Source organism: Patella vulgata, chromosome 9, assembly GCF_932274485.2.
Source record: "Patella vulgata chromosome 9, xgPatVulg1.2, whole genome shotgun sequence".
NCBI classification, from domain to species: Eukaryota; Metazoa; Mollusca; class Gastropoda; family Patellidae; genus Patella; species Patella vulgata.
Window position 1 is genome coordinate 18,787,252 of NC_065887.2, and position 25,222 is coordinate 18,812,473.

Consider the following 25,222-nt stretch of genomic DNA (forward strand, 5'->3'; position numbering starts at 1 on the left):
TAGAAAGCGTTTCTGGCGATCTAGACCCCAAGGAGCTTCCGGGGCCTAGGCCGCCCCTGGACCCTCGCCTAAAGTTCTAGCTAGGTAGGATGGTGGTCACCCCCACCCCACACACCCCCACAATCAAGAATTGCTTCCGCCGGCTCTGCTCTGTTTTAAGATTTGTACCGATGGAGCCTTTCAGATGCGTAGTTAAGTTAAATCACAAATCAACAAGTTGAAATCGTGGACAAGTACAAGAAAATATAAAGAAAATAATATGACCCTATTTTAGCTTCCTACATCGCGGTTTACTATCAACACCCGAATGCAGGCAGGGTTGTTTTGTGTCTGGTTGATCGCGAGTTAATGATTTTCCGGTCGGACTCCAATCCGAAATCGAGTTATCTGCAAAACGTAAACAAACAAGCAAGCAGCCAAAAATAACCTGTTGGGGAAGCTTGACATTGCTCGTCCATCGCGTTGTTGATCAAATTGCATTACCAGGTCTCATTTTGACGAAATGGCAAGTAAGGCAAAGAAAGCAAAAACCGTTCTACCCGAATGTCCGTACGGTGCGAAATGCTACCGAAAAAATCCACAACACCATAAAGATTTTTCTCACAATTTACCAGGTTTAGACGACGCACCTAGTACTAGTAGTAGTACAGGTGATGGAGTAGCCAGATTGAGCACTTCACTCAGTTCGTCAGCTTTAACACCTTGCAAATATGGTGCAAAGTGTTACAGAAAAAATTTGATGCACTTTGCTGAGTTCTCACATCCAACCAAAAAAGATGATGATGGGTCAGATCATAGTGGCAGTGATACAGATGTCATGGAAGATGATGAAGATGAAGTAGGTTTTCAAAGAGTAAAAATGTTATATTAATCTTGTATATTCATTGCAAGTGTTAGAGTTTAGGGCAGGGCACAAACCCATGGTTTTTAACTTCTGACATATCACATGCAATATATAATGCATAAACCACAAATAGTTCTTCAATTAGTTCTGATTACATTTTGATTGTGTACACTAGATGGTTGGAAGATATTATTAATATGATAACGCAAGAACTAACTTCTTTTCAAACGCTAAATCACTGATTCACTCAATGAACTGTATTTGAATTTCGAAGCCCTTGATCTATGTTCTGGTGAGCTTATCTTAGTCTGCCTGGAATTGGCAACATGGGGATAGAAAGGCAGCATAATGACTTCAAGTACTGTGTGGCGTGCCTAGTGAGGAACAACATCTAGTTGTTCAGATTTGACCCCCACAAAAAAGGGAAAATTTTGCTCATGTCACACTGCATTGGCAAATGCCAGCCTTCATTCCTGTCGGTGTAGGAAAGTATATAGGTTCTTAAACCTTACCCCATTTCATTTTATTTCAAGATTGTAATTTTATTGCCTTTCCTACTTTTCAGAAGAAAGACGAGAAGAAAAATGGTGATATATTGAGTCGTGGTATGTCCTTGGTCAAAAGTTATTCGCAAATGTCAGAATCGGAAAGAAAAGAATTAATCAAAAAAGCTTTTGAAGCTAAGAAACAACTTCAGGAAGAACTGGAGGCGACCAAAAAAAAAGTTGTTGAGAAAGAAAAAGAAGTTGAAAATCTTCAGTCCCAGGTATTTGAAATACTTTAATGATGAACAATTGTAGATTTTTAAAGTATTTTGTCTAGTCCATCTCAAATGTCAGTGGCAGGGCATAATTGAATAAAGGGAGGTAACTACAATTTCTGATTGGATTGAACCCTTTCTACCACATTTGGAGCAGCAGGTGACGAGGTTCACCATGGAAATCATGAGATACACAAACTGGAAGTAGCATACTAGTAAACATTCAACTATCTGCTCTAAATTTCAATGTAACCATAACTATGTTATATCCTTTCATCTTTAAATCATGAATATTCACTTTCAAATCCTTTCTGCACAAAATAGTCAACAAAAATCGCCAGGCAAAAGGGGGAAAATGGGAAAGGGAATGAAAGTCTAAAATAGAACATGATTACATTCCTAGGTTACAAGATGTGGGTATTTAATGGTTAACAGCTGTATTGCATATAATCCTATGATAGAATCCTGTTTTTGTATTTTATTAGAAGATGATATAGTGGCACTGGCATGCAGAGGGTATTCATTTCGGGGTTGAGGAGGGGGGCATCCAATGAAAGAGTGAAATTAATTAAGTTTTTATTTTAAATTTGAAATTTATCACTTTCAACTTTGTTGTACTTCTACTTAGTTTGAATAAAAAGGTTTTTTTATCTATTTTGACATAGATTTAAAATGTCTTCCTTTGTGGAATTCCTAATTACTAGGCCCAATACTTGTGTCTTTGGGAGGGTTTGGTGGGTGTACAATCCACCATTTACGCATGTGTTGTTTTTTTATGTAGGTAAATACAGGACTGCTATTAGTAGAAGGAGAAGAAGAAGCATTAAAGGGAGATAAGATGAAAATCTTTACATTGGAAGCTGAGAGAGCATATAAAGAAGGATCAGCTGCTCAGATTCACTTTCGTTTAGCCGAGTCACAGTTTTATCGCCTTTTGAGTGGAACAGCTTCAAGGTTAGTACAGTTAGATAAGTAGTTTTGACTGCATCATTTAGAAACTACTAGTTAATGTGATTAGTAATTACTTTTCACATATAGTTAGTAAATGATACACTCAATACTAAACACTTGTTAACTATATACAGTTATCTTAAAAGCTAAATGGCTGGATTGTTTTTAAAATATATGGACATGTACATTTTCATCAGTTTATTTTTGGGACTTCCAAAGAAAACTGCCTGCTTTAACAAAATATGGCAGCAGCTTATTTCAAATTTTTGAAAAGAGCACTTCAAATGATTTCTTTATTTTAATTTCAGAATAACTAAAGTAGAATATGTGGTTAATCCAGAATTAGTAAAACGTTTTAAGTGGGTATTAACAGTTCTCATTATGTCTTTACTTATATTTTTTTCTTTGTAATAGACAGTGCAATACAACCTAATGGATAACCACCAATGGTAAAACCTATGACATTGATATTTTATGGAAAAAATTAAGTGCCAAAAGTACCCTAACTGATTACTCTACATGTGCACACATGTGATGCGTATGGCAACTCATATCAGGACAGGGGTGTAGAAGGCATAAAATAATACCCACTCCCATTTACAATGCTTGTCATCACTTGGAAGAAACACATTTTCTGTTGCTCACTTACTTTGTAACAGTATTAAAAACTTACTGTCGCTTACACGGCCACAATATGTATGCATGTAAACTAAACAGCCCATCAATATCTTCAGGTGTTTGGTGTCAGGTTTAAAGTGGATTTTTATAAACACATATATACTAATGTTGTATACAGTCCCTGTCTGCACATGTCCACTGTCCTTACCAGAACCGGCCTGCAGACTACAAGTTTTTCCATCAAATGTTATTCAGATATTCCATTCTGTTGAAATCCTATTTTTTAGGACTGTTTTTGTTGCATTTTTAGAGAAACTGTAAATATATCAAAACAATATTATTTCCTATATCGGTGTGTTTATTCCAATAAATATTAGTTGATTTCACTGAAATAATATTAGTAAATACTTCATTAAAGACAGAAAATATATCAAATTCCTTTACTTGTAACTAATATGGGATGACAAAGACTAAACTAAGAAATTAGTTTGAATTGCCTTGAATATTTTTAACACTACATACTATGTACTTCAGAAAAGCCCGTGAGGATCTGAAAAAGTCTAGAGGAGAGGATTTCAGCTATCCAGTTCTGGCATTTCATGGAACTCAAGAGAAGAATATTACACCTATTTGTGAAAAAGGTTTCAAATCCCCAGGTAAATGGATTTGACAATAAGTCCACAATTTAATAGTATATTTCAAAACAATAAGTTTAAAGACCCACATTGATTTCTTTATAGTAAGATAAAATACACCATATCAATTCAGAGAGTCTCCGGATGAAGTACAGAGTTCCTTCAGTACATGTCTAAACTGAGATGTGAATTATACTAATATATAAAATTCATATTTTTTGACATTGTCAGAAATTATATATACTATTCAAAAAAAGTAGGGGATATTTGATTTTGGGGGCATAATACTAAAATATGCAAATGACTACGAAAAAAGTCACTATAGAACCTAACAGAAGAAACATTTCCAGTTACATGTGACGCCCAAACGCACCAATAGCTACCGCATGGAATGCAGGTGATGCTTGGGATCATCATGGGGGTCCAACCCAAGATTTGCACGACTCTGACTTTGAATGTTACAGTCATTGTGGCATTGAATTCCAGGGTGGAAACATCAGTTTAATTGTTTTAGTGACCAGAAAACAAATTTTGATATGCGTCGGCTTACCCAAAATGAAAGGTTACGTGCCCTTGGCATGCTACAGATCGGCACAACACAGGCGGTTGTGGCGCAGACGATGAATGTTTCTCAGTCTGTCATAAGCAGGCTATGGTCCAGATACCGTGATACACAATCTGTACAGGACAGTCCACGCTCAGGTCGACCAAGGGCGACAACTCAAGCCCAGGATCGATTTATCCGTACCTTGGCCTTGAGAAATCGTGTATCACAGCAAATCAGATCAGCGCTCGTCTTCAAACAGACACTGGTGTGAGAGTGAGTGGCCAGACGATTCGGAATCGACTGCATAGGGGTCACCTTCGCGCCCGACGTCCTCGCGTGATCCCTTGTTTGAGAGATCATCACATTCAGGCAAGACGTCGTTGGTGTAGGGATCGTCAACACTGGGATAATCGACGCTGGAGCAATGTGATGTTTTCAGATGAGTCAAGGTTCACTGTTGATTTTTTGGACAGACGTAGGAGGGTGTGGCGTCGTCGAAACGAGCGCTTCCAAGACGTTAACGTCATCAGACATGATCGATTTTGGGGTGGTTCTGTTATGGTGTGGGGAGGCATCACTGTTGCTGGAAGAACGGCTTTACATGTTGTTGCAGGGCGTGTTACAGGCCAGTACTACCGGGACAACATCTTGGCAGTCCATGTTGTGCCGTTCGCACGACGTCATGGCCGCCGTTTCATCTTCCAGGATGACAACGCAAGATGTCACAGGGCCAGGATCGTTACAGGTTACCTCCAACAACAGAACATCACCACATTACCTTGGCCAGCACTGAGTCCCGACCTCTCCCCCATCGAGCATGTCTGGGACATGCTTGGACAGAGGTTACGTCAACGTCAACAACGTCCTGCCAATGTCCAAGAACTTGCTGCTGCGTTGCAACAGGAATGGGACAATCTGGACCAAAATGACCTTAGACGTCTCATTAGGAGTATGCCACGTTGGATCAATGCTTGTTTGGCAAACAGAGGAGGATTTACCCGTTACTGACTTGGTTGTGATGCTGTGGTAACTTTGCTGTTTGACCCCGGGTATCATTTTACCCTTATAATGGTCAGTCTGTGCCTTACTTAGTCTAACGATCATTTGGAATAAATCGATGAATGTGAACTTCATTTCATTTTGTCATTTGTTTCTTCGTCAGTTTCATTAGGTGACTTTAATAACACTTAAAAATCAAATATCCCCTACTTTTTTTGAATAGTATATGAATATCGACATATATAAGAGACAATCGAGAGGAATTCCATCACAACAACAAAAAAAACCTATATCAATGGAATCCCCCACCCTATTTAAATACTTTTATCAAAAAATTTCACTTGACATTCTAGTTACTAAAGATTCTACTCTTTATACATCTAGTTGCTATAGTTTCTACTCTTTTATACATCTAGTTGCTATAGTTTCTACTCTTTATACATTTAGTAACTATAGTTTCTGCTCTTTCTGAGGTAATGAATTAACATAAGGTTTTGCATTATTTGCAATAAGAATTATATTCTGAATGCCCGTCTTCATTATCCAGGGTGGTGGAAATAAGTACAGTGTTCAATCCCATTTTATTAAACAGTCCATATAAACATAACTTTAGATGTGTATGCAAACTGATTCCTTTTTTTTTAAATAGTTAATTTATTTAAAATTTCTAAATCTTGATAAAGAGATTAGACTGAAAAAAAGCTATATTTTTTTAGCAAAATTTATTAATTTTCTATCTTTTACATAATTTTTATTATATCGATCAATATTTTTATTTATCAAATAGGTGAATCAGGGTTTAAAATGAGAACTGATACTGGCTGGTATGGTGCTGGAGTATATTTTAGTGAATATCCAGCTTATTCTATGGGTTATATTCAAGGTGCTACTAAATTATTATTATGTCAAGTATTACCAGGAAAGGTACAGTATTACTTTTCAGTATTACTAGTTTAACTAGTTTTATAGCAAAATGCCCCTATTTACTTTGATCTTAATAGCCAGAAAAATATAAAATATAGACCTCAGATGTTTATTAAACCTGTTATAAATGAAATAACAGTTAAACAAGTAGATTGGTACCATTTGCAGGCAGTGATCATGCGATTGATATGGCACCAGTCATCTTGAAATTAACAAATTAATGGTCATTCCCATCTTTATAAGCCCATGTGGTCGTATATTGTTGTCGCCCCCGTCTGTTCGGCCGGACAAGCAATATCCGATTGACTTTAAATTTATACACAGTGTTTAAGGCCATGAGACAAAGAAGCCTATTGATTTTCAGCGATTTTCGATAATTACTGCCAGAGTTATAGCCCTTGATCACTTCAAAAAATCTTGTGGACACTTTGGAGGCTAAACTTAGTATCCGATTGACTTTAAATTTATACACAGTGTTTAAGGTCATGAGGTGAAGAAGCCTATTGATTTTCAGCGATTTTCGATAATTACTGTCAGAGTTATGGCCCTTGATCACTTTGAAAAATCTTGTGATGCTCTAGAGGCTCAAGTTATCATCCAATTGACTTCAGATTGAGACGAACAAGTATATTGATTTTCAATGAATTTTTATGACTTGAACAGCTAAATCCATGATATTAAAAGTTTTGTATACTAAACGTTAGCATGGGGCAGAACTTTATAAAACCAAACAAATTCTAATGGTTTTCTGATAATTACTTCATAAGTTGTTACTCTTAATCAGATTTTAGTGTATTATAAATGTTTCATTACCGATAAAATTAAAAATATCCAACAACACTTGTTGACTGCCTGGACGATTAAGCTGCTGTGGGCGTATGTTTCGTTGCCTGGCAACCTATCTTAGAATTGGCCAGGATAGCAGCGTTCAGTGTTCTTTTACCATGTGAATATGCACAATTTCCATGTCCGTCCCGCTGGTGTCACCTGTGACCAGACTTGAAAAATCACAATATAGAAGACAGCAAAAGATTAAAAATCTCTCAAATGACAATCAGAGACATTAAAGGAGCTAAATCTCTATTCTTTTGGCACCTAGAAATGAACACAAATGGGTCACAACACATATAATCTAATATGAATGTATATAAACTGATTTACATTTAATCGTTTCTGTTTTTACTGTTATGTTCGGTGAAATATGTTTGTTTAGCCACGTTCAACAATTCGCATCATTACAAATGGTGCTTGAAAGCATTCTGGCACTCAATTCGTGTGCCAATTTTTAATTTCATTTTGTCTTAGATATTAGATATCAGAAGCCCATCTTTTCATGGTAAGATAACACCATCAATGTTGATTTAAATTGATCAGTAAGTCGTAATTGCAAGGTCGAAAACTGTGGATGATATTTAGTTAGCGACTTGGCTCCTTTAAAGGAATAAGTAAATTCTACAACTGCTATCGTGTCATCTCTATTTTATTATTGTATTGTTTGAATGGTTGTGATTTTTTGTGCAGTTTTCCTACATTGACTACTTTAATGTGGTTTTTTTTCTAGGCATTCCAGTGTACCAAACTAATTCATGGTTCTAATCTCCAGAAGGGATATGATTCTCACACATCTCCGTGTAAAAAAGAATTAGTCATATTTAATAGTCATCGTATACTGCCTAGTTATATTGTTCATTATGCAAATTCTTCTCATGGAGCAGACTTTAAATACACTGTAGGTATATCTTATATAAATTTGCCATGGGCACTTGAAGGGATTAGACCATATCTAGTCTAGTTTACTACAGTGCACTCTGTCACATCCGATCTCTGATCACTCCGGATCTCTGTTACATCCGACACCATTTTCATGTCCCGATTTATTTCCTTATTACTTCAGCCAAAAAATCTCTGTCACATTCGACCTCTGTACTTCCCGGATTACGACATCCACGAATTTTCTCCCGAATTCATAGTCGTAAAAATATTCCAATCACCTGTTGGAAACATTCGTTGCGCATGCCGATTGAACCTGAATAACCTATTTTTGGTCACCCTACGGATCTCTTCGACTGGTGATGCTCGATTCACAGTCCGGGAACGTCCCAAATTGACAGAATTGCAATCGAGTGACAGAGGTGGTGTGAGTAGAATTGTGACGTAATTAAACTCGACGAACAGGTTTCGGCTGCATGGTTGGATGAGATATTTATATATCCAGTCGACGCATGCGTTGTAGCCCGATTGTCATTATTTTTGGGATTGAGAGAATTGAATTCCGGAACGTTCAATTGAGTTCGCCCATTATCAATGAACACGTGATAGCAAAGACAAGAGTGCGATGAACTGAAGACGGTAAAGAAGATAAATTAACGACAGACCTGACCTATTCAAAATGCCTACGCATGTTAAATGAAATAAAAATTAATGTAATAAAATTTTGAATGTACAGAAAGGTTTATCGTTTTAAAGGGAATAACATTCTGGTGATTCAGAGCTACATTATAATAATACTTCCGGTTTTACTAAGTTACAATATTTCCCGTTTTGAGAAAACTGGGTATTCCGACGCTCTGCGTGATCCGACATATTGTAACGATGTCGGATGTGACAGAGTCCACTGTATTATAGAGATGAGGTATATCACCTGCCATTTTGTCTTGTCTTGTTGATGTTTATAGTAGACAAGACTTTATTTAGTTCTTATATAGCCCACAATATTACTAAATAAAATGACCAATTTAGTTACATTGGAAGCAGCATAAAATCTTGTTGGTACTAATTATTAAAAGTAGTGACAGAAAGTGTTATAAGTCGTGAGTAGCATGTAATGATCAATAACAAAATCTTTCACTGAGTTAAAAAAAAAAAAAAAAAAAGCGTGTGATATACTTTGTCCATAGCTAGTGTAGATAATATAATATGTAATAACAGACCAAATGCCATTAGTTGTAACTGACATTGAATAACGAATACCAAAATTTCAGTTTGAATATCGAATACTAAAAGTTATAAGTTTGAATAACAAATACTAAAAATTAAGCTCAGATGGCCTAAGAAAACTATTTGAATTCAAATATTGTGAATTCAATAACAATAAAGATGGCACTGTGAAATCAATGGAGCCTGTATGACTGATCAGCTAAAATAGTGTAGTTATAACTGAGTGATAATCACTATGAGAGAACGACCAGAACATGAAACAACTAATATATATTATTAGACAGCCAGTAAAAGTATGAGACAACTAATAAAATATGAGACAACTAGTAGAACATGAAACAACCAATAAAATATAATACATCTGAATGAGATATTCAATAAAATATGAAACATCCAAATGAGAATCAAATAGAATGTGAGATAACTAATGAAAAAAGTCCGTGATCACACATGATTTTCTGTTACGTATATGATTGAGGTGTGTGATAAACTTAATCAATGTAAACATTATGTTTAAATGAATATTTTACATTATTCACAAGTTATTCGTCTTGTTTTATTTATGAAATAGAAAATGAAATGAAATGAAATGGGGTTTAACGTCCTACTGTTCTGCTAATGAAGATGGGCATACGCCATACAGTGTGCTATGAGGGAAATTTTGCCCGGGCAGCGGCACTATTGCCTACTCTTATATCGAATTCCAACTGCCAAGGGATCTTTTACGTGCATTCTAATGTATACACGGGACCTCGATTTTCAGTATCATGCGAAGGACTAGACAGCTGTCCTTGTCAGGCCCTCCGTTCATTTATGAAACAATATAAATAGGTAGGTCCCTTAACACATTGTAATAGCTTATATAGATCATGTATCTACTATGTAATCAAGTATCTTGTTTTTTGTACACGGAAAAATGTTTAGAGCTATTCAGTTTAAAATTACCTAGATGTAATAATTGAATTCTATTGAAATATACTCCACATGTTTAACATATTCATATTTTGTTGGTTGTGTGGTCTATACATAGTTGTCTTTTGACCCACTCTGTAATCTTAATTTGATTGTCGACCTACTATTGTCATATTTATTAATTTTGTTATTTTATGTTTTTTTTAATTTCAGTCAACAGGTGATTCTGATATAACAGTTGACGAAAAATTTAAAAAGGCTCAGTTAGCTCCAAGTTCAAAGTAAGTTATAAATTATAGGAGAAACAAGTTATAAATTATATATGGGAAACAATTTGTAAATTGTAAGAAAAACAAGTTATAAATTGTAGGAAAAATAAGTTATAAATAATAAGTAATAAGGGAAACAAGTTATAAATTATAGGGAAAAAAATGTTATAAATGATATGGGAAACAAATTGTGAATTGTAGGAGAAACAAGTTATAAATTATAGGGTAAACAAGTTTTTAAATTATAGAGGGAACAAGTTATAAATTATAGAAGAAACATGTTATAGATAATAGAGGAAACAATATATATATATATATATATATAGACACAACCAGTCATAATTTATAGGAGAAACAAGTTGTAAATTATAGGGTAAATAGGTTATAGATTATAGAGGAAATAAGTTATATATTATAAAGGAAGCATATTATAGATTATGGAGGAAACAAGTTATATATTATGAGAGAAGCAAGTTATAAATTATAGAGGAAACGTGTTATAAATTATAGCAGAAACAAGTTGTAACGTATAGGGTAAATAGTTTATAGATTATAGAGGAAACAAGATATAAATTATAAAGGAAACAAATTATAGTCGATAGAGGAAACAAGTTATATATTATGGGAGAAGCAATTTATATATTATAACAGAAACAAGTTATAAATTATAGGGTAAACAGGTTATATTTTATAGAGGAAACAACTTATAGATTATAAAGGAAACATGTTATAGATTATAGAGGAAACAAGTTATAAATCATAGAGGAAACATGATATATATTATAGAAGAAACATGTTATAGATAAAAGAGAGAACAAGTTATATATTATAGCAGAAACAAGTTATATATTATAGGAGATACAAGTGATAAATGATTGGAGAAACAAGTTATAAAATATGGGAGAAACAGTTTTTAAATTATAGGAGAAAAAAGTTATAAATTATAGGGAGAACAAGTTATAAATTATAGGAGAACCAAGTTATAAATTATAGGAGAACCAAGTTATAAATTATATGGGAAACGAGCTATAGATTGTAGCAGAAACAAGATATAAATTATATGGGGAACATGTTATAAATTATATTCTGCTTCTTAGTTTTACCTTAATTATATTTATGCAGCATATTTAAAGGTGAGAAGATTATTTTCTCTGGCAAGTTTTCTTGCAAACAGGCGGATATGTTGAAATTGGTACAAAACCATGGGGCAGCAGGAAAAGGTAAAACATTTTTTATTGCACAGCGTATATGTAGCTTTTAATATATTTTGAACTCAGTTGATAATAGCAAGTTGTAGATAACAAAATATATCAGTTATCCATGAGCACTAACCTTACATTCTACCTTTGGAGTGATGTTGTGCATGAGGCAGGCTATGCTTACTATTATTAGAACATCAGATAACAATTTATATTGTACACTTGTACTCTGTACGTATATTCTTTTTCAGCCACACTGTCTAATTTTACCATGCTGGTTACAACAAAGGATGAACTTGAAAATTATACCAAAAAAGTAGAAGAGGCAATAGAAAATGACGTAATGATCTATTTTAGTTTTATTCACACTCTCACTAGGAAAATAAATTCCATCATATTTCATAATGTCTTTACGAGGGCTGACTGAAAATATTTATTGTGTCTAAATCCAATAGTTTTGTAGATATTCACAATTTTTGATCGACAGCCGCCATCTTGGATTTGAACCCCCCACTTCCCCCACCCCCCCACCCCCCTGTCCTTATTTGGACTCTAATTTTGGTAAACTTTCTTTTGCTTACTTACGACATAATGGGTCAATAGAAATTAAAAAAAACCTTTGCTGCAATTTGTTCCACGTGAAATGTTAGTTTGACCAGCCAACTAGGCTATTCCACATATGAGTTCCCTCCCAATCCCCACCCTCACGACTATTATACACTGTGGTCGGTAATCCCCTGGAACTTGCCAAGCCTATAGGTTGTTCGTAGATTCTATCATGTGATCTGTCAGGATAGTTACTGTGTTATGTTGTAATTAAATCTTTCTTTATTTTACAGGTGGATCTATTATCAGAAGAATATATTTATGACTGTATATTAAAGAAAAAAATTGTAGAAGTAGAGGATCATCACTACATAGAATAAATAAAGTACCACTTTCATATATTATCTAAAATGTTTTTATCAAATTTATTGAATTGGACAGACTGAAGCTTTTTGTTTTCTATATGATAGTCCTATAGAAGCATCCAATATTATAGTTATTTTACATAAAAGATATGCAAGTATCATATTTGATATGTTAGGTTTAGGACGTGGAAGTACCAAATCTGATATGGTTATATTACATGAGATGTGTTACTTTTCATTTGTATCTTAAAAATAAACTTTTTGTTACTTTTCATTTGTTATGAGAATCTAAAATATATTTTTACTGCTGTGAATGATGCTTGGATGCTCAGTGTCTCTTTTATGGTAAATTATATGAGTTTGGTTTTGTTATTGTTATAAGACAAGGATAACTATAGGAACCAGACACTATATTTGACCTAAAAATGACAGGACATGTCCGAAAACTGTCTTAAATGTCAAGCGAGGTTATCATGATTCAGGATGACAATACTGGATGCATGACCACAAGGGATATCATTTATCTAAACGCAATATCCTCTACAGCATTAGAAAGTTGGCGTTAGAAACAGGATAGATTTGTGATTAAGAATAAGGGGCATATTACACAAAATATTTATCGGCATTTTATTATTTTACTATTGTATATAGTTTTGATATGTCATAGTAGCATTTATATCGCATTTTTATTTTCATGTGGTTTTTTTTTATTCATCGTTTAAAAATGTACATAATATACAGATGCCATTTTACTCACATGTGCTAGTAACATTTATTCAAAAAAAGAGAATTTCTAATAAATTTTTCATTGGTTGTTACTCTTGATCAGTTTTTAGTGTCTCGGAAATACTCCTGTTTACTACAAAAGATTAAATATTTGACAACTTTAATGGACATGATTTTAATATTATTATATATCATTAAAGTAATATGATATTAATTTTATTTTATTATTAGTAAAAGTAACATGATTTAAATATTATTTTGTTATTATTTCATAAAAATAACATATGTATGTATTTGTCAGAACATTTTGAAAAGGGAGAAGAATTTTCCTGTTATTGTTTGTGACTGTTGAGTTTCTTTATAATTTTATTATTTGTACCTTTTTTTTTTCTTCTTTTTTTTTCATAAAATTCCTGAAAAAGAGATTGGTGAAACCATTCTTTGTATACATTTTGTAATTGTTTATATGTAATTCATTTACATGCATATATTTATATATAATGGTTGTGTTAGTCAGAATAGTTCAAGGTATACGATTACCATTTTTATACCCCCATGTTTTCATGTGGATGTATTATGTTGTTGCCCCTGTCCATCCATGAGTGTGCGATCATATTTGTTTGTGGATTTTCTGCTGGTCACAATTTTTATCTGATTCTGATGTTTGTATCTAATAGATCTTACAATATAGGTTTACATTTGATGAGTACGATTTTGGCAGATCCTTGACTATTGCCTCTGATTGCATAAAAATCCCATTTTTAGAGGTCACAATTTTTATTCAAATTTATATGCAGTTGAAACATATTTGAATTACACAATGAGATTGAATTGAGTTACCCTCTTTTCCGAAAACCCTCTGAACGCAATAGAAGCAATACAGATTTAACAGAGTTTTTCCTAATTTGATTTGAAGCATTTGAACAATGAAATAAAATCTAATGGGGTTTAACGTCTTACTCATTTGGACAATAAGTGGATGAGCCCTATTGATTTTGCCTGATATCTGTCCATCTATTGCAAACTGTGGGCGTATCTTGCATGGCAACTGCTTGTTAAGCATCTTAGTGATTTATATATTTACCGGGTATCGGTAGTGTTAGAATTGTTTACGTGATTCAATTAACATTTATAAGCATCTTTAGTGAGTTAGACAGAATTGTTTATGTAGTGATGTGATTGAGGATTATGTGTTATATCATATATTTTATGTTATAAATATTCACCCAGTCAATTACTGAATTAAGTAACAGCAAAACCAGATCATTAGGAAGTGTGTGGTACATAACTTTGCCTTTTTAAAAAGAATATAAAATATTTGAATGGTTGTCAGATACGTCAGTGTTATAACATAGTTGTGTTTTAAAAATCGTAAATATGATTGTAAATTTACATGCGCAACCAAATCTTGATATAATTTGCATGACGTAAAAATCAACGATAACCACAACAACTGTTGACTGGCCAATGAAAGAAGCAGTCGTTTTCAACTGCTAGAAGTCATTTTTAACCATCAGTTGTTCCAGACACTCAGTGACAAAGGACTGGATTAACAGAGTCTTGTAACAGACCCTCACTGACAAAGCTAGAGGACTTGAATAACAAAGTCTTGTTTTGAGATTTTAGTCTTGTAGTCATCATATAAAGTTTTTACCATGCACGTGTATAATGTTAAACATATATATAAATCATTTTTTACAGTTTTTGCTTTTTCTTGATGTATTGCCCATTATTTTGGGATTGATGGGTATAATATTGTGCCGCACATTGTCAGAGTGACACATACTATGATGACCAATCAAGGTTGTCTGGTGTAGTTTAGTATCTGTGTGAGCTTTAGATAATAGATTCTGTCACTGTTGTGGTATCCATCCGCATCCTGTATGTACATGAGCAGTAAAGTTTCCTGTGTCACTTGATGGGTTGTTGACAGTTTCCTCACACTGTTAATAACTTCTGCATGCATGTGAATTATAGATTAAAGATTTATCATCGGTTGGTCCTGAAATGACCTAGTTTAGGTTGAATGGTCATTTAACATAATTTCTCTCTGTCCCCACTTCAATTTCAAAACACCCCACAATTTATTGAAATAAAAATTTACCATGTTAGTTTGTTATTGTAAATGCAGGAGAACCTCACTACACACAAGTAAACAGAAAAACAGAAGACAAACCTGCAGACAAGACACACCAGATAATGTAATAAAATAACCAAGTGAAGGAATCTGAGGCCGGCTGTACTCCAGTACACTGTGCAGTCTCCTTGTCTGCACTGATACTAGAACCTAATGACACTGTCCAGGCAAAATTTCCCTCATTTCAAACTTTATGGTGTAAGCCTGTCTTCATAGGCCCAGTCCGAGCAGAAACGTAAGACGTTGAATCCCATTTCATTCCCACTTCACTTCCTGGTTGTATTCATATACGCCAATCTAAAAATCGTGAAATAGCTTGCATAGTATCAGGTTCTGTTTAAATAATGATAAAGACAGTAATATGTTAAGCTGTTTTTATTCTGAATAAAATATGTATAACGGTAACACAAACTTCAAAAAAATTGTAAAACAAATTTTACTTTAGAGATACCTTTTTTTCCCTACTCTTTTATTCTCTTCCTGAAAATATTTCCTATAACAAAGTCATTTCTCGTTGCACTAGTTACCGGTACACTTTCTGTTTAGCTTTGTTTAAATTATTTCAATTTTTAGCAAGAATTTAAAAGTGTTTTGCATATACAGATTTGAAAAAGTCATGGATACTTGATCAATTTTGAACACCCATACCATATAATTTCAAAAGGTAAAACGATCGTAATTTTAAAATTACCATACAGTCTTTCACTGATAACGAATTAAGTACATAGTTCAAATAAGATCACAGATCTTGTTTATAGCTATCGCCAATGTAGACCATTATCTCTTCTTAAAGAAATGAAGTTTTTGTTTTATTTTCTAGTTGTTTTTTTTTTTAAATATTGATCTAGGTTTATTTAGAAAACAGGTAAAGGTTAGTGCAAGTGTATAATCTGGTAAAATTAATTTAAAATTGATACTTCATTAAATATTACAACAATTAATTAATACAAGACAAATATATATAGAATTTCTAATTATATACAATTCGTGCAATATATATACACATTGAACAAAATGGAATGCACATAACACAATTAATCATGACAAAACTGATTAAAATAACCCATTATACATCCTTTATATGAAATCATATCTCAACACAGCATTGTCCCGATGATACAATCAATTAGAAATATGGTAAGGCCACACCAATTTGAATTCTGTTCTTCAGGAACACCAAATTAAAAAAATCTGCCTCAAATTTCTTCAGGTAAAATATTAATTTAAGAACAAAAAGAACATCATTGCTCTTCTCTAAAGCTTTAGTTCCCATTATTTAACTTTTGAAATTTTAACCAAACATCCCACACAAGAAAGGATGTGGGTTATTTATTTTTGAAGACCCTGAAGAACTAATAGAGAGAAATGGGGTTTAACATCCACTTGACTCAAACTAGGTCATTTTGGGACTAACATATGGATCAATTGTATTTTATTAATTCACTTGCACGTAGGGGTCTTTAGCAATAGGAGGAAACTGAAATACCCAGAGAAAACCCACGAGGATGGACAGGTGACCCTACTCCTTGTCATGTACAAGTGGGTAATCGAAACCACACCACTCGACTCGATGACACACCTTATGATACAACATGTATGCGTTAACCATTCGGCCACCCAACCCCTCCCTGAAGAACTAATAATTAAATTAGTTTGGCCTAAAGCAAATGCTCTTATAACCATACAAATTCCTCTAACAAGAAATAGTTTTCAATTAAAAACTTGTTTCTGATTTCTCTACTACATATAGCTAAAGGTATGCGGCAAGATGGAATATAAAATTTCAAACAATCTAAAACTTATAAAATCGCTAATAATATACACAATATCGTGTATTCAGTCAGTGTGCAGAAAACTGAATACAGTTAATTAACTGTCAATGCATCTCATTACATTTGATATGAAATGTACAAGAATTTGAACAGGTTGATAATTTCTGGTAGAAAAACTTGAAAATCCAATATAGTCTTGCTGAGAATAATGAGTAATTTAACATACATGTTTCATATTCAATTAAAGCCATTTTCAAGAACAACGACTTAGGGGATTCATATACAGCTTAACTTTAAATATTTGTTTAGAAGATTTAATAAAAACCACACATCATAAATATTGACAAATAATTAAAACAGATATTAAGTGTAAGAGAGAGATTATAATTTGAGGTCTGATGATGTTTACGGCACTTTTTATTATAAGAAAAGCTATCAATGATGATTATCATTATTGGGACAGTACAATATTTAATTAAGTGTTACCTGAATTAAAGGTCTGTGTCCAACAAATATCAAGAATTGAAACCACAACTTAAAAAGATATGCCATGTCCACTGAATGCATTATTCCAAGGCTATGACACAACTTTTGCAGATACATTATTTACGTAGTTGTACTGTAGTCATGATACGTATTGATGGACATTAGCCTTTATATACATTACATCTAATACATAACACTTTTAATTAATATTAAAACAATATTCATATATTATATTACAGGAAAGTTGTTTTTATAATATATTTCTGTTAAAAAAGCTTAATCCTTTATCCCATACATTGCACCTTCCATTAATTTCAGATCATATTGATGTTATTACGGTACCCCCCCTCCCCCTCATACTAAACTAAATTCCTGAGCTCCACAATACATAACCGTGGATTTTGATCTATTATGCAGATAGTCTTGATAAATTCACATGAGGATGGCAAGGGGATAAAGGAATAGCTTACATTGCACATCAATAATGGGATAAGCTGATAATCAATGTAGAAGGTTCATAAACGAAAAATATAAATAAATGAGTGTCAAGACTTTGGTGCGCTCCATACACAATGTATGTGTCAAATACAACAATGTTTTGTCATAAATAGTGCAGTCAATATTCATTTGTATAAAACTTCATTGTTTAGAGATTCTAAGAAAAGGTTTTCTTTAAAAAAATAGAAATCTAATTTTGTCATGAGCATTTAAGATTGTATATCAAAAATTAAAAGACTACATCTACATGTAGTTGTTTTGCGAGATTCTATACTACAAACATTTTTATCAAACCAATTTGATTTGTCTATGCATATTTACATAGTCAGGTATTTATTTTATCTTAACAAGTGCTTAAAATTCCAAAACACACAGTACACTAAGCCTTTTGTTTACGCATAAAAATGTTTTCAGCAGTCACATAGACTAAGAAAAGTTAACTTGTATACATGAAACAGGTACGTTATAATCAACGTTTTAAATTTTGATCCACCCCATGAGCATGACCAATTGAGAAAAATTAACCATAAAGACAGTGTCAGATTCAGACATAAACTTTTAGAGCCTCACAAAAGTTTTCCTTTTAAATACTCTTTATAGCTTAGGGTCTTACAAAGTTTAAATCCTGCACTGCACAAAGTGAGTATATTATTAATTGGCATGTACCAGTCCTCAATTCAATTTTAGTTCAAGCTTTTAACAACTACACAAATAGATGTGCCATATTGTCAGCACAGAATTACATATACATATTTACACACAACCTAGAAAATTAAATATAAAAGATATATACTATATAATATATACACACATCACAGAGTTAAACTTCATTATAACATAATACAATTCTACTAGTCTTTAAAAATAACAAGATACAAACATATTTAATTAAAACCATACGACCTTAGAATTGTCAAAAAGGTATAATGTTACATTGTATTTAATGTCGACTATCATAGAGCTATTAATTTGAACAATGAAATTATTAGAGGTTTAACGTCCTACTTTTCTGCAAGGTTAATGCAGATTGGCATATGCCATGCAGTGTATACTATTAGACAAATTTTGAATAGGACAGTGGTGTTTTTGTTTACTCTTCATAAGCGTTCTTTTAAATAAACACCAATCAGTATATAGATACACCTTGGTTTTCTATCACAAGACATCTATCCTCTACCACTGTAAAAGGAAAAACAAGGCAGGAAAATCAGGATAAACACTGTCAAGTGTCAATGTCCGATTGACAGAGTAGCCAGCAATGATTAAATAATCTAATTCCAATTTGTATCAACAGTCCATGGTGAAAATGATGTATACTTTATCCACTGGACAATAATTGTCAAGAATAAAATGTTGAAGACATATATCAGAAATATTATCAAATTTAGTACACGCTCACGAGTCTTTGCTGATCTAGAAATAACCTTGTTGAACTTGGCTTTATAAGTAATATACCCGATAAATAAAAGTTGAATAAAATATTAATAAAAATAAAGTAATAATAAAGTTTAACTCATTTTGATTTTGTAATCATAACAATCTGATAAATGATAACAAGGATAATATGGCAATAAAAAAATTACAAAATAAGATATGTTTAATAACGGGCAACATTAAGTTAACATATACAATCTAATCTTGCTCAATTTATCAACAATTTCACAAGGAACCATAAAGTCTAACAAGAAATTAACTGAAAATAAAGCCACAGCTTACATTTAAATTATATGTAAATATACATTTTCATTGTCTTTAGTGCAATAAACAGACTACTGTATGTAATATAATTTATTGCAGAAGTAATGAGATAATTTACTATGAATAGCACATATGAAGTAAAATGCTCCAAATAGTAATTGCAATTTTTTTTTTCTTCCAATACACTGCCTATTTATTTGTGTTCCAGTGTAAACTAAATGTTGCACAGTCTTTGGATGACTTTTTTCTCCAGCCAGTATAAAATCTAACTTTTTTGATATACTAAAATCATATCTCAAATATTGAATTGAAAAAAGAATTAATTTAAATAATTTTCGTTGTATCGTCAAAAAAATAAATAATTAAATTAAATTCATTTAAATAACAGTGTTCTAAATTGTAACAATACAAAAGTTTACATTTTTTTTTTACCCTAATTAAAGTAAGTACACAAATCAAATGCTATTTAAAGACTTAAGAAGTAAGAATTGATTATTAAAATCAGATCATGTAATGAATGAATGAGTTGTAAAGCATGGACTGTTGAACCTGTTTGTTCTGTAGTGGGTGTATTTGATTGAGACTTATTCCATTGTGGATTCCTTTATATTTACTTTCAAAGAATTCCACATTCGAATGCTGGTAGTTTTCATCCCCATATGTTATATTTACAGAATTATCGTAAAAAAAATTTGATATATTGATTATTGCAATAAAGATCTTCCACATTACATTGTACATAATCAGTCTTTATTTTCACTCTGTCTTTATTTTGGTTGCAGATGAGATAGACTTTTAGTTGATTTTATTCCAATTGTATAAAAACACCATTTCTATCATTTATAAAATTCAATAAAATTAATTCAAACAAAAGCTCAACAAGAGTTTGTGAAAATTATTGGTGACTTCAGACATTTATTTGATGTATTAGTACTGGAATTTTAGGTTTTTTTTGTTTTACAATCACCAAAAGACATTCAAAATTTCATTAGTATGAATATGAAAATTGTTTCTGCTGAAGCACCGCACTTATGACAAACAGTCGTTTTCTCTTGAAAATAGATTTTGTTATATATTGCAATACGTATTGGAATACGCTTGTCTGTACTACAATATGATATCGGGTTCCATATATCTATATATAGACTAACATGTGATAGGATTTGGATAATAAGCAATCAACTTTAGCCATGGTTGAAATAAAAACTAATACCAAATTGGATTCACCTAAATTCACTCCAATCAAATACACCCATCTTTACAAGATGCGAAACATAATTTTTAATCCTTAACGGTTACAAGCAAGCAATCTTTATAAAATTACGCCCAATAAAGTGGAATAAATCAAATATATTTGAAATTTATCTTCAAGGCGCCCTATAAAAACACTATTGGTTTGTTTTTTTTTTGGTTTGAAAACATAATACAATGTAATGTACATTTTACAAACTATCTAGACCATACATATATAACACACAGAGTATCAACAGTAAAAAGTCAGACAATTAATTGAGCATATAGGGGGGATGGTAAAATTAAATTATCAACTTCATGTAATAATTATATATATACATGTACATATGTAGATATCAATTATAATAACAATATTTGACAGGTTGAAAGGTCACAAACGAACAGGATAGAGTGGTACGGAGAAAGATATGAACGAATGAACAATGACAGGAAAATGAACATGGGATTTGGATGTTATAGTTCGCTCCCCTTCGACTATTGGACGCCATAGAAATGATTTACAAAGCTAATATTAAGTACTTCTTCACTATGCAGGGAAATTTAAAGGTTGGTAATACAATTTGGAGCTGGGTAAAATTTGGAAACGTCATAAATTACAAAATAATATTTACATTCAAAGTTTTTGCATGAAGAGTTATCATTCATAGCCATACTAACCTGACATCAAAAATAACTTGAAAATTTGTATTTTCCCTTTTCTGCATTACGATTTTCTTCATTTGTACATATTTCACTTTAAATTTCAATCAAAGTCTAAAAACAGATGAACATTACTTCACTAAAATCTGATTACCTCGAAAAATCAAGTTTGGGAATTAATGTCAATGCTAATGCTTTAAACCAGATCTTTAAGATTCGACGGATTAAATTTTGATACTCAATTGAAGTGTTTCATTGCATAATATTTTGAGATTCTCTTTCACTTGTGATGCATACTGATCTTAACTTCCAACCCTCCTTATATATTTATATACAAAGTAATTAAGAAATAAAGTTGACCATATAGTCAATTAGTAAAAGCATTTTTTAAAAATTTAAATAATAAAATAAAAACAGTTAGGCGGAATTGTTGAGTTTTGTCTTATGCTAAAAACTTGTTATATTATGCAGTTGATTCTACTTGGTACTGTGTCCCGGCCGATGTGGTTTTCTTCCAAAAAGTCATTTTCGCCAGTTTTTCCTTCATTCGACTGGGACGGTTCTGAAGGAGAAAAACATTCCTTACATTAAAAAAAACCCATTGAACTAATTTGAAACCTGTTACAGACACATTAAAAATGTCCTGGGAGAAGGTGCATATTCACAAATACAAGTGAGAAATGAAAAGAAATGGAGTTTAACTTTCTACTTTTTTGAAGCAACTGGGCTATTGAAGACGGAAGTGCAACATACACCGTGCTATTGGGGGAAATTTGGCCCTGACAGTAGCTCTGCAGTCAGCAAATGCTGATCATGTGACGGTACACATGACCACTTGGTCGTACAAACTGGATACGATCAGTTGCCATTTGTGTGTTGGCAACAACTGGTAGTTTTCCAGTCGCAAGTGTGCGTACAATGTACATTGACAAATGACAAACTGGTTGTCCATAGTTGCATCTGTACAGAGTAACTGTATGTATGAACATTGTTTAGATTTATTTATATCTTACTTCAAGTAACCACATGCCAGATGTTGATGTAGGATGTGTGTAGGCATAGAACAGCCAAACTCCCAATGCTATGATTAAAATCAGAATAAATATAATGGCAATAACAGCTGCTACAGGGAATCCTGAAAAATACAAAATAAACTATGATGATTATGAAACAAAACTAACCCAGTGGACTCAATCTGTTGAAAAACCTGTCTTCCATCACAGCATACACAGTCCATGTTATTCATGTTTCCATGACATAATATTTAATACACACTACACATATATTTATACATGTACAATGGAGTACAGTTCATGAAGTATACGATAAATTATACACACATAATATACAAGGAACTTCAGTTGTTTCATTTATGGATGAAATCTAGTGTGAGCTACAGAAATTACGTCCTAGAGATTTCAACATACTGACTAGACACTCAAAAATGAGTTATTTCAGTGGTAAGACCAACAGCATTGGCTATCCAAATTTAATAGAATTTGTTGCCATTGTGATTAAATTGAATCAACTGTAGTTTTTACACTCTTCCTATTTAGTCTATAACATAAATGTATAAAACAAAGAAATTAAATAATCATAGACAAATACTTTCAAATACATACTGCCTAAGGCATTAACATGTAAGTTCCTTGAAGATAAATTAGAGAAAAGTGATATGTTTCATTCAGGTATATCCCTTAGACCGTGATTTATGTCAATAGTTCTACATCAAAGATATTCATGTGACTCAGGTGGTTTGGGCCAGTCTACTATTAATGCTATAGTGAAGCTACACCTATAATCCCTATCAGTGTTATAGTGAAGCTAGCTGCATAATTACTATCATTGTGATAGTGAAGTTACACTGTATAAATGTAGAACTACTATCATTTGCTTGATTACACGGAGAGAACCCTCAACCAAACGTTGCTTTAATTAAAATAGTAATTGTGTTCCATATTATGGTTGTATTTTTACTATCAGTGTTATAGTGAAATCCCAGTAGGCAATATATAATAACTATCCACAAGCACATCATAAATATATCATAAATAAAGAATAAAGAGAACAAATGCTAAATCTTTTAGTTCTTTTCCGATCAAAAGTTATACTACAGTATATTTCACAAAACCCACATATAACAAGTTTTTATAGTAAAATATTGCTATCTTTTATGACATAAGACAATGGCAGATTGAGTTCACACTGACAGTCAATAAAATTGATTGCCTGTAGTTTTTTTGTTTTAAAAATTTAATGACACAGCAGTATGTCACTTGATCTCGATTTAAGATCCTATATTTTTACACCACATACATTCACATTTCACAAGTTATCTTGAGAAACTTTAAACCCAATGTCAACACATTTTATCTACAATTATGCTTCCTGTTTCATGACACTCTATTCCTACACAACGATCCAGTTTCAGAAGAGAAACAGAATTTCAAACACTTCAGACTGATTACAAATACATAATTTATGAAGCTGTACAGCAAGTACATGATTTACCATCATCCAGTTTCGAGAAAAGAAGTTTACATAATTCATAATTATCCGGTTCAACAACACATAAATCTATAAATTGCTGCAATTAACCTTATATACATGAAAAATGAGCTTGCATGTACAAAGAAATGGTTTTGCATTCATATAGCAATTGGTACATGTAAATATTGTCTACCCCAATTCTTGGAAATTTAAAAAAAAATTGAGGACCAGCGATGGGTTAGGGTTAGGGTTAGGTTTTTCCGGTGTTTTCCAGAGGACCAGGCTCCGAGTTACCTATTTAGTGTGTTTTCCGGTATTTAGTGTGTTTTCCTCAATCCACACCCGGTCATGTGACTAGCTCACTCTCTTGTAGGTTCTTGCAGGCATCCAAGCTTAGGTGTTTGGTGCCTTCTGAGCAACACAAGTTTAAGGCAAGCCAAGTGCTAAAATAATATTTGTTTTATTTACGGAGATGAGGAGTCTATATAAATAAATAAGGATAACATCAAGAAAAGCTCACTCACTGGAAAATAAAGAATACAATAAGCAGAGAAAGAAAAATGTGCTAGTTGCAAGAGATAGCCTTAATATATGTATATTAGAACACTCGCCACACATGGCAGTTGATCAGTAAAAAAACTGAGCTCTCAATAGGATTTATATTTCCGTAGTAGTGGGCAGATAAAAATCTCTGGATTTTTCAAAGACCTTGCTTTTCAAGTTTAAGGACTGCAGGGTTAAAAAGTAAAATATTTTAAGTCCACCTGTTTACACACTTGTGGGCAAATTAAGAACCCTTGACAAATGGAATTTGATAAAGAGTAAGTGGAATTACTGTGCCTAGGCAAAATTCTCCAGCCTAGCATTGCGCATAGGGACCATATATTAGTCTCAAAATGTTAAGACTCAAATTACTGTACTGACGAATATTGTGGAGCTTCTTATTTTTCTCAGAGTCCTTGTTTATTGAGTCATTTTAAATCTAACCCATACCTTCTATTTGTTTATCCAATCCA

General features: G+C 32.7%; 2 protein-coding genes across 5 annotated transcripts in view; one reads left to right on the forward strand and one right to left on the reverse strand.

Moving 5' to 3' along the window:
- The first annotated feature begins 378 nt into the window (after positions 1-378).
- LOC126831981 (uncharacterized) lies at positions 379-14,932 on the forward strand. The gene is made up of 11 exons (XM_050562665.2): positions 379-838; positions 1,410-1,610; positions 2,386-2,558; positions 2,864-2,914; positions 3,708-3,829; positions 6,142-6,278; positions 7,840-8,007; positions 10,341-10,408; positions 11,519-11,616; positions 11,847-11,935; positions 12,435-14,932. The coding sequence occupies exons 1-11, from the start codon at positions 503-505 to the stop codon at positions 12,519-12,521; spliced, it is 1,530 nt and encodes a 509-aa protein (XP_050418622.2). The 5' UTR covers positions 379-502; the 3' UTR covers positions 12,522-14,932.
- Positions 14,933-15,729: 797 nt separating this feature from the next.
- The window catches only part of LOC126831978 (plexin domain-containing protein 2), a 45,080-nt gene continuing 35,587 nt past the window's right edge, over positions 15,730-25,222 (reverse strand). For all 4 annotated transcript variants that reach the window (XM_050562660.2, XM_050562659.2, XM_050562657.2 and 1 more), the window contains 2 exons: positions 22,730-22,851; positions 15,730-22,278 (listed from right to left, as the gene is read on the reverse strand). In XM_050562660.2, the coding sequence (XP_050418617.2) occupies positions 22,180-22,278; positions 22,730-22,851 (221 nt within the window). In that variant the 3' untranslated portion in view covers positions 15,730-22,179. The remainder of the gene's footprint in view (positions 22,279-22,729; positions 22,852-25,222) is intronic.